Here is a 12,436-nt window from a genome sequence, read left to right as displayed (position 1 = left end):
AACCAAGTCGCCCTTGTGCCACTCGCCTCGATTCACCTCGAGGCCACCTCGGGCAAAACCTCGCCTTGACTTGATTTTTCTTGCCTGCTGACCAATCACACCTCGCCTCGCCTTGCCTCACCTTGCGGCAACACTACCTCGAGCTGTCGCGTTCGCGTTCGTCTGGGCCACATCTTTCTCTTTCCTTCTTCATCTTTGTCTTTTACTTTCAATAGCTTTCGACTATACTGTGGAAATATCTAGAGAAATCCTGCAGTAGAGCGAGAAATATATCAACATGCCGCTCATACGCATCGAAGTATGCGACTTCAAATCATACCGGTAGCGCCCTCTCAACTATGATACCTCTCCCAGACGCGTTCCTAACAAATACTCCTTGTTTTCTTTATCAAAACCGAATCATACAGCGGCCACCAGGTCATAGGCCCTTTCCGTAACTTCAGCTCCGTCATCGGTCCCAACGGAGCCGGAAAGTCCAACCTCATGGACGCCATCTCTTTCGTCCTCGGCGTCAAGAGCGCGCAGCTCCGGTCTAGTCAGCTCAAAGACCTTGTCTATCGAGGAAGGAAACTCGCGAGGGACTCGAATGGAGATGCGAGCGCGAGTGGCGACGTGAGCTTGGATGTGGAACAGGGGCAAGGGGAGGAAGAGGGTGAAGGGACGGCGAAGAGGGCTTGGGTGCTGGCCGTTTATGAGGACGAGAAGGGGAAGGAGTGGAGGTTTCAGAGGACGTGAGTGTTTTCGTGTTATCCTGGTCTTAGGGGTTGCTGTTGCTAGGATATCATGTGGCGTGACATTGTGGCCCATGCATTCCTGACCCCCCGTCATCTCGCATCTCGCCCGCTAAAAGCCCTATATATGCGTTGTCAGCACAATATATGCGTACTGAAACCTCTCTTTTCGCAGAATATCTACGATCGGCGCCTCAGAATACAAACTCAATGACCGCGTAGTAACCTACTCCGTCTACAACACCTCCCTAACCTCCCACAACATCCTCGTCAAAGCCAAAAACTTCCTCGTCTTCCAAGGCGACGTCGAAGCAGTCGCCTCGCAGTCTCCAAAAGACCTCTCTCGACTGATAGAGCAGATCAGCGGGAGCTTGGAACTGGCGCGGGAGTACGAGGAGGCGAAGGCGGAGCAGGAGAAGGCGACGGAGAATGCGACGTTTAATTTTACGAAACGCAGAGGGATCGCGGGCGAGATTAAGCAGTATAAGGAGCAGAAGACGGAGGCGGATAAGTTTGAGGCGTTATGTCAGGAGAGGGTATGCCACTAACTTCTTAGACTCCGCTTTGAAACGCATATTGGCACCTTTTCTGACATACTTGCTACTATTGTTTCTCTAATGTGTAGGACGACCTCATCCTCCGTCGCGTTCTCTTCAAGCTCTTCCACATCGAAGAAGCCCTAGAGCGTAACGCCCGCGAGATCAAAGACCAAGCACGTACCCTCGAAGGTCTACGCGAAGAACAACGCGTGCACGATGAGGAATTGGCGGATGCGAGGGCGGAACAGGCGAAGGCGAGGTCCAACGCGATGCGGAAGGAGAGGGCACTGAAGGCCGCTGAGAGGGCTGTTGAAGGGAAGGTGTGTTTCAATCTTCCTCCTGACTCTTCGCTCTTTTCGTTGGGTGTACGGCCGGTGCTGATATTGATTCTGGGACACTATCAGAAACCAGACCTGGTAACTACAGAAGGCCAAATCGCACATTCCACCCGTAAAATCCGCAACGCAGAAACGACTCTCGCACAAATCGCGAGAGATAAAGAGGCCAGGGAGCTCGTGGTAAAGAACCATAAGCGGGATTTGAAGGACGTGCAGAAGGCTGCGGATGAGGCGCAGGGTGAGTCGTTCGTTTTCGTGCTCGTATCTCCGGACACCCATTGTCGTGTCGACGTGGATGGCTGATTCGTGTTTGTGAATGCAGAGGAACAAAGGAGGCTGTCGAGTGATAATATGTCGCTTAGCCAGGAATCATTGGAGGAGTATCGTAGACTGTACGTGTCTCCACCCTCCTACCCTTATACTTTCATCTTCACACTCCCTGACTAACTCAATAACTGGATACGACACAGGAAAGCCCAAGCCTCCGTCCTCGCCGTCGAGGAACGTCAGTCCCTCGAGATCCTCCTAAGAGATGAGAAGACGGCTGCGAGGACGTTCGCGCAGTTGAACGATAAACAAGAGGAGCTGGAGAGGAAGAAGGCGAAGCTGCAGGAGGAGCTGGGCGTGCAGGGAGGGAGTAAGGGTGAGGTGAGTTGATCTTCTCTACTTTTCATTGAGACTTGGCGTCCCAATTTGCTGACGGTTGATTTGGTCTGTTCCCGGCATGTGGCGTGATATGATGCATGTGGCGTATGACGGAGAATAGCTGGAGGTAAAAGTCGGGTCGTTACAGGGTGAGTTGGATAAAGTGAAGCAAGAGCTTGATAACCAACAGGCGGAGAGAACGAGGATCGCGTACGTCATTCACTAATATTCTCCATCCTTTATCTCCATCATTCCTCCGTCCCATCTTTCCCATCTATTCCACCCATGTCCATCGCTGCATTCTGTGTTCTTTCCCATTTGACGGCCCTCCCACTAATGCCCTGTACTATGTTTCAGGCGACTCGAAACCGAGATTAGCGAGAAGCTGCAGGACGTGCATAACAAGCTTTTGCAAGCGAATGTGGACCAGCGCGAGTCGGAAAGAGATGCAAAGATGAAGGAGACGTTGGCGACGTTGCAGAGGATCTTCCCTGGTCAGTCTATCTTTCTAAACCCACTAACCCGATGGGTCGCTTGACTATGGATGTTGTGATAGTCGTGGATAGTTTACTGACGACGCTGTGTATGCGGGCATATAGGTGTGCGGGGCCGACTGGTTGACCTGTGCAAGCCGACGCAGCGGAAATACGAGACCGCGATCTCTGTTGTTCTTGGACGGAATATTGATGCCGTTGTCGTGGATGAGGAGAAGACGGCTATTGACTGCATTGAGGTGCATTTCTTTTCCTGCCCTATTTCCCTCCCATTCCTTCCCCAATGCTCTCGATCATCCCCTGGGTTATCTCCTTTCTTTACGCGTATGCCATGATCTAACTCTAACAATAATCTACCAACAGTACATGCGTAACCAACGTGCCGGCCAAGCGACCTTCATCCCCCTCGACACGATCCAAGTCAAACCCATCAACGACAAGTACCGCGCCTTCGCGAAAGGTGCACGTCTCGCGGTGGATGTGATTCAGTTCGACGCGGCAGTAGAAAGGGCGATGCATCATGCGTGTGGAAACGCGTTGGTTTGCGACACGATTGAGGTGGCGAAGTATGTGTGCTGGGAGAGGGGTCAGGAGGTCAAAGGTGTGTGTCTCCTTGGCTGATATGATGTGAGTGGATTTTGGGTACTGACTATGCACGGAATCCAGCCGTGTCTTTGGAGGGGACGATCATTCATAAGAGCGGTCTTATCACTGGTGGACGAAGTTCGCATGACGGGAGCAAGAAGTGGGACGAGAAGGATTTGCAGGGTACATTCTTTTCCATCACTTTCAGCCCGTCTTCAGACCTCCCTGATCTCATTCTATCGACCGTCTGATGGTCCGACATATAGGCCTGCACCGCGTTCGAGACTCGCTCCACAGCCAGCTCAGTGAGCTGCTCAAGTCTAAGCCAAGGAACAAGGCAGACGAGAGTCTACTCTCTGAGATCACGAGGCTCGAGTCCGAGCTTGTCGTTGCGAGAGATGATCTGGTGGGTTATAGTGCAATACTACCTTCTATCATTGGGTATGCATACTGACTTGTTTGGATTTGTAGGCGGCTTGCAAGTTGCGTGTGACTGGTCTGAAAGACGAGTTGAAACACGTCGATCGCAGTATCAAACAAAACACGCCTGAGTTGAACAAGGTGCGCCTACTTTCTTCTCATTTATCCCCGATACAGCCCTACTTTACTGCCTCCCACCCTTAATCCAACCCATCATAATCAAAACCACATCGTTCTGACCTATCGTTCCCACTCATATAGGCCCGCAAAGCCCTCGACTCCCTTCGGGGCAAAGTTCAAGAACTCGAATCAGTGGTCAACGTCGAGGAGGATGCCATCTTCGAGGACTTCTGTTCCAGAATCGGGGTCGCCAATATTCGAGAGTATGAGCAGAGGCAGCTGAGGCTTGCGCAGGAAGAGGGCGAGGCAAGGTTGAGATATGATACGCAGATCGCGAGGTTGATGACGCAGTACGTGATACGCTTCTTTCTGCCCCGTCTACTGTTGTTCTGCTTCTGCCCGGTCCCTGATTAGTTCACGGATGGTCTGCTAATAACTACTTCTCGCACGCATAGGTTGAAGTTCGAAGAAGATCAACTTGCGACCATCAACAGCCGAATCGCGAACTACGAAGCCACTGTAACGACCGAGACGGCCAACATCGAACGGTTGAACGCGCTCAAGGCCCAGGTAGAAGAGGAGATAGCGACTATGGAGGAGGAGATCGAGGGCTTGAAGGAGGAGTTGAAGGAGTTGAATGCGGAGTTAGAGGAGAAGACGAAGGACATGGAGAAGGTGAAGAAGACGAGCATGAAAGCAGGGAAGGCGCTCGATCAGATGCTCAAGGAGATCACAACCAAGGTGAGTCTCGCTCTGCTCTCTTTTGACTCGTTGGTGATGTTTGCATGTTGATTTTTGATATGTCGTCGTAGAATGATGATATCGAGAAGTTGGGTCTTGAGCGGTCGGCACTGTATCGCAAGTGTCGACTGGATGAGATTAAGCTGCCTTTGCTCGAAGGTTCACTACGGAATGTGCCTATGGAAGAGGTACGTCTTCGTTCATCTGCACTTCGCGCCTCCGCGACGTAAACGATTCCCCGACTCGTTCACTTACGCCTTTCTCTCCAGAATCTTCGCGAAGAGGTGGCCATGGATGTCGATGAAGAGGAAGGCGCGACCGTGCGACCGAAGCAGATCAATAACTATGGAGTCGAAGTAGACTTCGAAGTGTTGGACGACGATGACCGTGAAGTAAGTGCTTGTCTACTACTATCTTTCACTCCTTTACTGATAGAACTCTTGTGTGGTTGTAGGATCCTAGCGGCGATAGTCTGGCTGATTACGACTCGAGTATCGCCAAGCTGAATCAGGACATCGAGCGCATGGCACCGAATCTAAAGGCTATCGAACGGTAAATATTCTCTCTCATGTCCACGAAATAGGTCGGACTTTGTCTAACTCACCCTCTGACTACTACAGACTTGACGACGTTGAGTCGAAGCTCAAGGACACCGAGCGAGAAGCCGAGAGGGCTCGAAAAGAGTCCAAGGATGCCAGGGACCATTTCACCGATGTCAAGCGTCGACGGTATATCCATATATTTCTGCTCCACCCTGTTTAATTATCTGACCTGGCTTGATCGTCTGCTCACAGAACCGAACTCTTCAACAAAGCGTACAACCACATCTCCGAGCGTATCGACCAGGTTTACAAGGACCTAACGAAGGGCAAAGCTTCTCCCATGGGAGGTGTGGCGTACCTCAGTTTGGAAGATAACGAGGTCCGCTCGTTTTTTCTCTCCAGCAATCGTACGTCTTGTATGTACGCTGACCGTTCTTTCATAACAGGAACCATATGCTAGCGGCATCAAATACCACGCCATGCCGCCCATGAAGCGGTTCCGCGACATGGAGCAGCTCTCCGGTGGCGAGAAAACCGTCGCCGCGCTCGCTCTTCTCTTCGCCATCCACAGCTACCAGCCCAGTCCTTTCTTCGTGCTGGATGAGGTCGATGCCGCACTTGATAATACGAACGTCGCCAAGGTTGCGAGATATATCCGGTCGCAGGCCTCGGACGCGTTCCAGTTCATTGTGATCAGTTTGAAGGGCTCGTTGTACGAGCACGGAGACTCGTTGGTGGGGATATATCGTGACCAGGAGGTCAATTCGTCGAGGACTTTGACGCTTGATGTGAGTAAGGTTTCTACATGGGAATTTTTACGTGCCGCTGACAAGGATCTTCCTTCTAGCTCACGCAATACGATGGACAAACATGATCTGTTCACGCCTGTGGTCTTTGCTTTGCTGTTACATCTTCATCCGCACGCATGTTACGATGTTATGTGTCTCACTACCTTTTCTCCTAGTCCCCCTGCTCTCCTGTTGTACTTATTTGTGTATCTCTCGCCCTTGCTATCTATGCACTGTTTATGATTTAGGGGTCACGGCGTTTCCTTTTATCAGTGCCTAGGTTGATATCAACGGGCTTTGTGTGCCAAAATGACCCAGCTCTTGATCGTAAAGCAGCGGCGAGGCGAGACTTATCGGTGAGTAGAACTACAAAATGGCCTGCTTCTAGAATTGTATATGAGTCAATCGGATCTCTTTGAAAGAAAAGCTCCTTATGTCCAGGTTCAGTAGAGTATCATTCGGACACCGGGTCATCTCCGGCGATAGGCCACGACTGCGACTCGGACAGAAACGGGCAACAAAAGGCCTGGTTATGTCACATGTGACACCTATGCACGAACACTGGCCGCGAGCCTGGCCTGATCGATCATCGATAGCAAACCCGCTGAATTATTCTCCTCATCAGGGAAATCGCAGGGCCGTACATAGATGGAGGGACGAAGGCCAAGGGCAAGGACTGGGATACATATGCGCTCAAAGAAGGATAGCAAAATCAAGAAGATGCGAAAGTAAAGATCATCTGTCGAAAACGTGAACAGCAGAAGCGTGAGATATGAGTTCCATGGTGGACAGAGAATATGTATGTGCAAAGGAGGCAAAGTATGTCGAGAAGAAGCAAGACAATATGTGAGGAGTTCAACGTGATGGCATCCGAGTCAGGCGAGCAGATGGAGAGTATATAGAGTACAGACGAACGGTGATAGCGCACGGACAACAACACGACAACACAAAGGAGGTGAGGGAAGTTTGGTTCGGGGTTCGAGACAGGTCCGAGGAAGAAGAACCTGTACGCAAAGCAGATGAGTGACAAAACGACAAGAGGACTGATAGATCAAGAGGAGTAAGACAAACCTAGAACGGTAAGTCCTCGATGCGATAGTTGGCCAGCCTTGGGTGAAGCTTCTGACCCTTCAACTCAGGCGGGACTGGGGCGGAGACGGCACAGAATAACGATGGCGGTAACTCGTTCTCGATGAGCTTCGCGAGTACCCTCATCTGCGCCGCGATCTCCGGGGTTCGATAGCGCCTGGTTGCGTACTTGAGCGGCAACGAAAAACAGTTGATGCACAAATCATCCCCGACCCAAACTGTCCGAAGCTCGAGATCAGGAATTGCGACCCTTGGGATGATCTCTCGCTTGACGTAGCTGTACATGGCCACTGATCGATTGAACCACTGGCATTGGACGAGCTCTGCTTCAGTATAATTCTGGGATTTGTACTGTTCAATAACGTGGGGTGAAAGATCGGGGGCGAGGCCGTGAGCTCTGGCTCGTTCCATGAGCTTCACTTCGTTGGCAAGGAAGCCGAAGACAAGGTCAGTCTGTTGGCGCGGCATAGTGAAGTAGGTTGGAGAGGAGTTATTGGCTGATTTGTGTGATGATTGAGGCAGAGAGGGTTGATGTCGTGGAGAGAGAGAGAGAGAACGGCTTGTCACGGTTCAAGTTCGTGAAGAGCCGTGTGTAGATGTCACGTGTAACATCATCGATCCTGACACCTGTCGTGACTCGGACTTATGTATCGCCGAACTCCGGAAGCCCGAATGATAATGTACAGTGGGGCTTTCCTTTCCAAGCTCACTCGTTGACTCATGACTATTCTGGTGCTAGAAGCAAGCAAAGTTGTAAGTCTATCGCAATCACAGCAGATGTTTCTCCTTTCTTCCCTCGCAAAAATGAATCTCGGTTAACGTTGTGCCTTTTTGGCGCAGTGGAATGCACACCTGCGACCTCCTTTCTCTTGACGAATTCTGAACGTACAGAACACGGCCTTGCTTGCATTCACTTCTGCCCGTACAGAAAACAGGAACTGGCGCTGTGAATGATACCGCCGTTACTTCTAGTGATGACTTCGTCTTAGCTGCGTTAGTGCCATCGATATCGATCCGGACGCCGATCATCCTGACTCGGGTTCGAGTGTCTGATTAGAGACAAAGAACCAGAATCTTTTGTTCTCTGGGTGTATCGATCTTTCTATCGGCATATCTGTTTTTTTCGTCAGCAAAAGACTTTCTTCACCTTTGTCTTGGGCTTCTTAATCTCCATGTGTTGACCTTGTGACTCACACAGCACCCCACATTCTCGGTGTGTCGTGTGTCGTGTGGTTGAGGCCCTGGATTCTCCTGACTCCAGGACTTCTCTTGGATCGTCGTGGGAATTATGTGGTCCACATATATAAGTCGTCTCCGTATCAGTGGGAACCGTACACCCCACTGATCGCCCACCCATGTTCCGCACCCCCTTCCCTAGTCAACTTGCCCAGTTCAGAGCCCTTTTCGAGCATGTCTTGGATGATCCTACTACGAACCAGCTTCTGCCAGCTTTTGTCACCCTGCTCCGCTACCAGAGTTATCAACGATACCGTTACAATCTCTCCCAGGAAGTAACATTTTGCAAAGACCTCGTCGCCAACGTTGGAGATCGCGAGCTCTTATGGTACGGCCCATGGGACACTACCGCAGATTTTTGGTTTCGTTCTATTGATCTCCACGTCATACCGCAATATCCGCTGTGGAGACTGAGGGACGGCGGTTCTCACAAAACGCTGGACGACTTGGGAAAGAAAGCAGTCACGAACTGGCGCGCATCTGTCCTGGATGAGGTACAGTTTACATCGTCGGCTGACCAGCCTCACTTCCTTCCCATTCTGTCCGATTCCTCTGTATCTGGCGATGTGAGCGAGTTTGACGACGATAACTTCTTCAACCTCTCTATCGACGAAGTTCCACCTGTCGAGCCATCAGAGGAACATCTCGAGGACATGAGGCTTGCGGGCGAGGCAAACTTGCAGCTTGCGAGGAATGGTCAGCTATTTTCACTCCATACTTACCTCGCTTCTGACTAAGCAGACTTTCTTTCATGCCATCCAATCAGAGAACGCACTCGACACGTCGCATTTGACTGCACAAACTTTCGATGTTTCCCATCCCGTCATCGTCCGCGAGCGAGGTGACAACTCGCTAGTCGCCGACTTCGCCGTTCTTACGCTCCAGGGGGGCAACATGAGCGATGTTTTCGACGCTGATAACGCCCCTCCACCCGACGTTTACCGCTCCCCACAGGAGGAGAACGACATGACTATGAGCGAAGAGCTCGCCAGGTTTCTCGAAAACCTCAGCCGTGGGACACAAGGCGACCGACCATCGAGCTCCATGAGCCCTGGAAATCATCTAGGCCTTGCTCGCGTACTCCTATTGCTGGAAGCCAAGCGCCATGCAACTGCCGCCCGTGACATAGCTGCCGCCCTCGTCAAATCAATTGAGCAAGTTATGGAACAAGCTCGTTACTGCTTCGACATGCCGAACGTCACACGGTTGGTAGCTGTTGCATCTTCGGGCGATATTTGGAAATGGGCCATCCTCCAGAAGTCCAAGACCGAGAAGACTAGAGACAAGAACGGAGGGGAGATGGCCGACGTTGAGCGTGACATCGTATGGTCGAAAGAACTTGTCTTGGGGAGTGAAGAGTCTGAGGCTCATTGGGTTAAGGTGGTGAAAGTGGTACGTGAATTGAAGGAGGAGGCAGAGGCAGAGGCCGCGCTTCAGATTCTCTCTTTTTCGTTTCGTGTGTTTGCATATTATCTCTCTTTCACCTTATCAATTTTTTGTGGCCGCTACTATTGTTCGTGGTGTGCCACTCTGCTCGTGTTTTTGGCGATTCTGTTCAATATTCAACTTGTTCGAAATGATGCCCATTATTTTCAGTCAAACGGGGCAAGGTATGTTGAGGATCAACAACATAATATATAAAAGTTCGACGCCATGGAAAGCTTGTGAATATATGGAGTATAGACTGATCATAACAGAGGAGGGATGACAACATGATACACGGACGCCGGTGTAGGAGAGGTTTGGGGAAAGGGACCAGACAAGTCCAAGGAAGAAGAACCTGCCCACAAAACAGACGAGTGTCAGAACAATAAAAGAAATGATAGAGATACAGGAATGAGACGGACCTAGAACGGCAAATCCTCGATGCGATAGTTGGCCAGCGCTGGGGGAAGCTTCTGTCCCTTCAAGTCATTCGGGACTTCCGCCGAGACAGCACGATATAACGATGGCGGGAACTCGGTCTCGATGAGCTTCGCGAGTAGCTTAATCTGTGCCACTATCTCCGGGGTACGATAGCGCTTGCTTGCATATCTGAGCGGCAATGAGAAACAGTGGATACACAAGTCGTCGCCAACCCAAACTCCCCGAAGCTCAAGGTCAGGAATTGCGACTCTTGGGGAGATCTCCCGCTTGACGTAAGTGAGCATGGCCCCAGCTCGTCTGAACCACTGGCATTGCGCGATCTCTGCGTCGGTATATTTTCTGGCTTTATACCGTTCAATAGCGTCAAGTGAAAGGTCGGCGACGAAGCCGTGAGCTTTCGCTCGTTCCATGAGCTCCACTTCGTTAGCAAGGAAGCCGAAGACAAGGTCACTCCTTTGGCGCGACATGGTGAAGTGAAGTGGGTTGGAGAGGAGTTATGAGGGGTGATTGAGGCAGAGACAGTTGACGTCGTAGGCAGAGAAAGAGAGCGGCTTGTCACGGTTCGAGTTCGCGTGAGGACGTGCACAAGTGTCACACGCCGTGACATAATCACACCCTTTGTGGCCCGTTTCTGTCGCAGTCGTGGCCTATAGACGGAGAAAACCCCAGTGTCCGAATAATAAACAGAAGGCAGCTTTCCTTTCTTAAAAGATCTTCGATTAACTCATATGACAATTCTAGACGCAGGCCATCTTGTACTAGGTCCACTCACCCACGATAAGTACTACCGCAACAACCTCAAGCAGCGAGCCTCGTTGCTTGCTACGATCGCAAGGAACGTTCGACATGATGGCATCAGACGGAAAGGTTTAGTATAAAGTACAGATGAACAGTACGATAGTGCATGAACGACGACACGGCAACACGAACGAGGCGGGAGAAGTTTTGAAATGAAGTTTAAGACAAGCCCGAGCAATGGGAGTCTGTGCACGAAGCGGGTCAGCGGCATAACAACAGATCCATTGAAGGACTAATACGAACCTAGAAACTTGGTAGATCCTTGATACGGTGATTGGCGAGCTGCGGGGGAATCTTGTGGCCTTTCATGTCGGGCGGGAGTGGCGCAGAGACGGCACAAAACAACGACGGCGGGAACTTAGTCTCGATGAGCTTCGCGAGTAGCTTCATCTGCTCAACCATCTCCGGGGTGCGAGAGCGCTTGGACGCGTATTCGAGCGGTAACGAGAAACACCGAAGGCACGCGTCTTCCCCGACCCAGACTGCCCGTAGCTCGAGATCAGGTATCGCGACCGCCAGGATGATCTCCTGTCTGACGTAGTTGAGCATGGCCAGCGAGCGATGGTACCACTGGCACTCGGCGAGGTCTGCGTCGGTATAATTCTTGGATTTATATGATTCTATTGCATTTGGTGGAAGATCGGTGACGATGCCGTAGGCTTTTGCTCGTTCCAGGAGCCACACTTCGTTGGCTAGGAAACCGAAGACAAGGTCACTCCTCCGACGCGACATGGTGATGTGAGATCGTGAGGCAGGGATAGTTGGTGTAGAGATGGTTGGAGTAACAGGATGTCGTTATGTACTAGCGGGCCACGGCTTGTCACGGTTCGAGTTCGCTTAGGGGGCAAAGAATGAGGATCTGTAGCCAAGTCTGAATAGCGCGCTGGTCTAGGCATCAAGTGTCTAATTCCATAGCATGTCGGTTACGAACGAGAGAACCTGGACCGAGCGGTGGAACGAGAAAGAAAGACAACGAGTTCGCAAAGAGCAGACGCGTCCGGCTTCGTCCGGAGCATTTCCCACGCACTTTCCCAACCCCGCGTTCGTTCTTTCACTCCCGTCGCTCTTTCCTTTCCTTCTTCTTTTATCACTGTCCCTACCATGTCTCGCTGCTCGCTGCTTATATCTTCTAGAAAGCTGCAAATCGATGTCTTGGGCATGTTACATATCTTTGGCAGTCTTTTGGCAGTCTTGTCCGACGACCATCATAGGCATCTTCGAGCAAGCTTCTATCGGAAGTTCTGAATGTTCTTGCGAGTATCTTTGCTCCTCTGAATTGTTAGTTCGCTGGCCAGGAACGTCAGCACAAACAGTCCAAAGGAACATCTTGTGGGATGCACTATATCTCCGCTCTGGTTCTGTCTTCCTACCCAAGCCATTTTTCCCTTCAACGAGTGCCACGCCACGACGTCTTCTTCAAGTTCTCCCAGCTTCATTTCTCACCCAGCCAACCTCTCATCTTCGACTCTCACAAGCACCACCCATTGTCTTCTCACCTTGATGA

The 12,436-nt window shown here is 51.1% G+C and overlaps 4 protein-coding genes across 4 annotated transcripts; 1 reads left to right on the top strand and 3 right to left on the bottom strand.

Moving 5' to 3' along the window:
- Positions 1-94: 94 nt before the first annotated feature.
- On the top strand, positions 95-6,201 carry STEHIDRAFT_76208 (cohesin complex subunit psm1). Its single transcript, XM_007301563.1, has 23 exons — positions 95-321; positions 408-731; positions 907-1,267; positions 1,357-1,590; positions 1,675-1,846; positions 1,931-2,000; positions 2,079-2,256; positions 2,375-2,463; positions 2,611-2,747; positions 2,853-2,986; positions 3,111-3,348; positions 3,414-3,515; positions 3,599-3,738; positions 3,804-3,893; positions 4,014-4,222; positions 4,328-4,613; positions 4,685-4,801; positions 4,883-5,005; positions 5,068-5,165; positions 5,234-5,341; positions 5,408-5,534; positions 5,602-5,943; positions 6,003-6,201. Exons 1-23 carry the CDS (start codon positions 278-280, stop codon positions 6,027-6,029), a joined length of 3,750 nt encoding a protein of 1,249 aa, XP_007301625.1. The 5' UTR covers positions 95-277; the 3' UTR covers positions 6,030-6,201.
- A 395-nt stretch (positions 6,202-6,596) lies between these two features.
- On the bottom strand, positions 6,597-7,569 carry STEHIDRAFT_119950 (uncharacterized protein). Its single transcript, XM_007302070.1, has 2 exons — positions 7,015-7,569; positions 6,597-6,947 (listed from the first exon to the last, which is right to left on the bottom strand). Exon 1 carries the CDS (start codon positions 7,498-7,500, stop codon positions 7,015-7,017), a length of 486 nt encoding a protein of 161 aa, XP_007302132.1. The 5' UTR covers positions 7,501-7,569; the 3' UTR covers positions 6,597-6,947.
- Positions 7,570-10,115: 2,546 nt separating this feature from the next.
- On the bottom strand, positions 10,116-10,601 carry STEHIDRAFT_154942 (uncharacterized protein; the record flags this gene model as incomplete). Its single annotated transcript, XM_007302069.1, has 1 exon — positions 10,116-10,601. One exon carries the CDS (start codon positions 10,599-10,601, stop codon positions 10,116-10,118), a length of 486 nt encoding a protein of 161 aa, XP_007302131.1.
- Positions 10,602-11,043: 442 nt separating this feature from the next.
- On the bottom strand, positions 11,044-11,742 carry STEHIDRAFT_119949 (uncharacterized protein). The gene is made up of 2 exons (XM_007302068.1): positions 11,176-11,742; positions 11,044-11,117 (listed from the first exon to the last, which is right to left on the bottom strand). The coding sequence occupies exon 1, from the start codon at positions 11,662-11,664 to the stop codon at positions 11,176-11,178; it is 489 nt and encodes a 162-aa protein (XP_007302130.1). The 5' UTR covers positions 11,665-11,742; the 3' UTR covers positions 11,044-11,117.
- Positions 11,743-12,436: the final 694 nt, after the last annotated feature.

The sequence above is a fragment of the Stereum hirsutum genome, assembly GCF_000264905.1.
Source record: "Stereum hirsutum FP-91666 SS1 unplaced genomic scaffold STEHIscaffold_4, whole genome shotgun sequence".
NCBI lineage: Eukaryota > Fungi > Basidiomycota > Agaricomycetes > Russulales > Stereaceae > Stereum > Stereum hirsutum.
The sequence above is the reverse complement of the archived record's forward strand: the minus strand, read 5'-3'. Positions and strand labels throughout refer to the sequence as shown.

Coding starts and splice junctions, on each gene's coding strand:
- STEHIDRAFT_76208 (XM_007301563.1), top strand. CDS start 278: ATGCCGCTCATACGCATCGAAGTATGCGACTTCAAATCATACCG. Junction 4,223..4,327: donor ATCGCGAGGTTGATGACGCA/GTACGTGATACG, acceptor TCGCACGCATAG/GTTGAAGTTCGAAGAAGATC. Junction 5,006..5,067: donor TGGACGACGATGACCGTGAA/GTAAGTGCTTGT, acceptor GTGTGGTTGTAG/GATCCTAGCGGCGATAGTCT.
- STEHIDRAFT_119950 (XM_007302070.1), bottom strand. CDS start 7,500: ATGCCGCGCCAACAGACTGACCTTGTCTTCGGCTTCCTTGCCAACGAA.
- STEHIDRAFT_119949 (XM_007302068.1), bottom strand. CDS start 11,664: ATGTCGCGTCGGAGGAGTGACCTTGTCTTCGGTTTCCTAGCCAACGAA.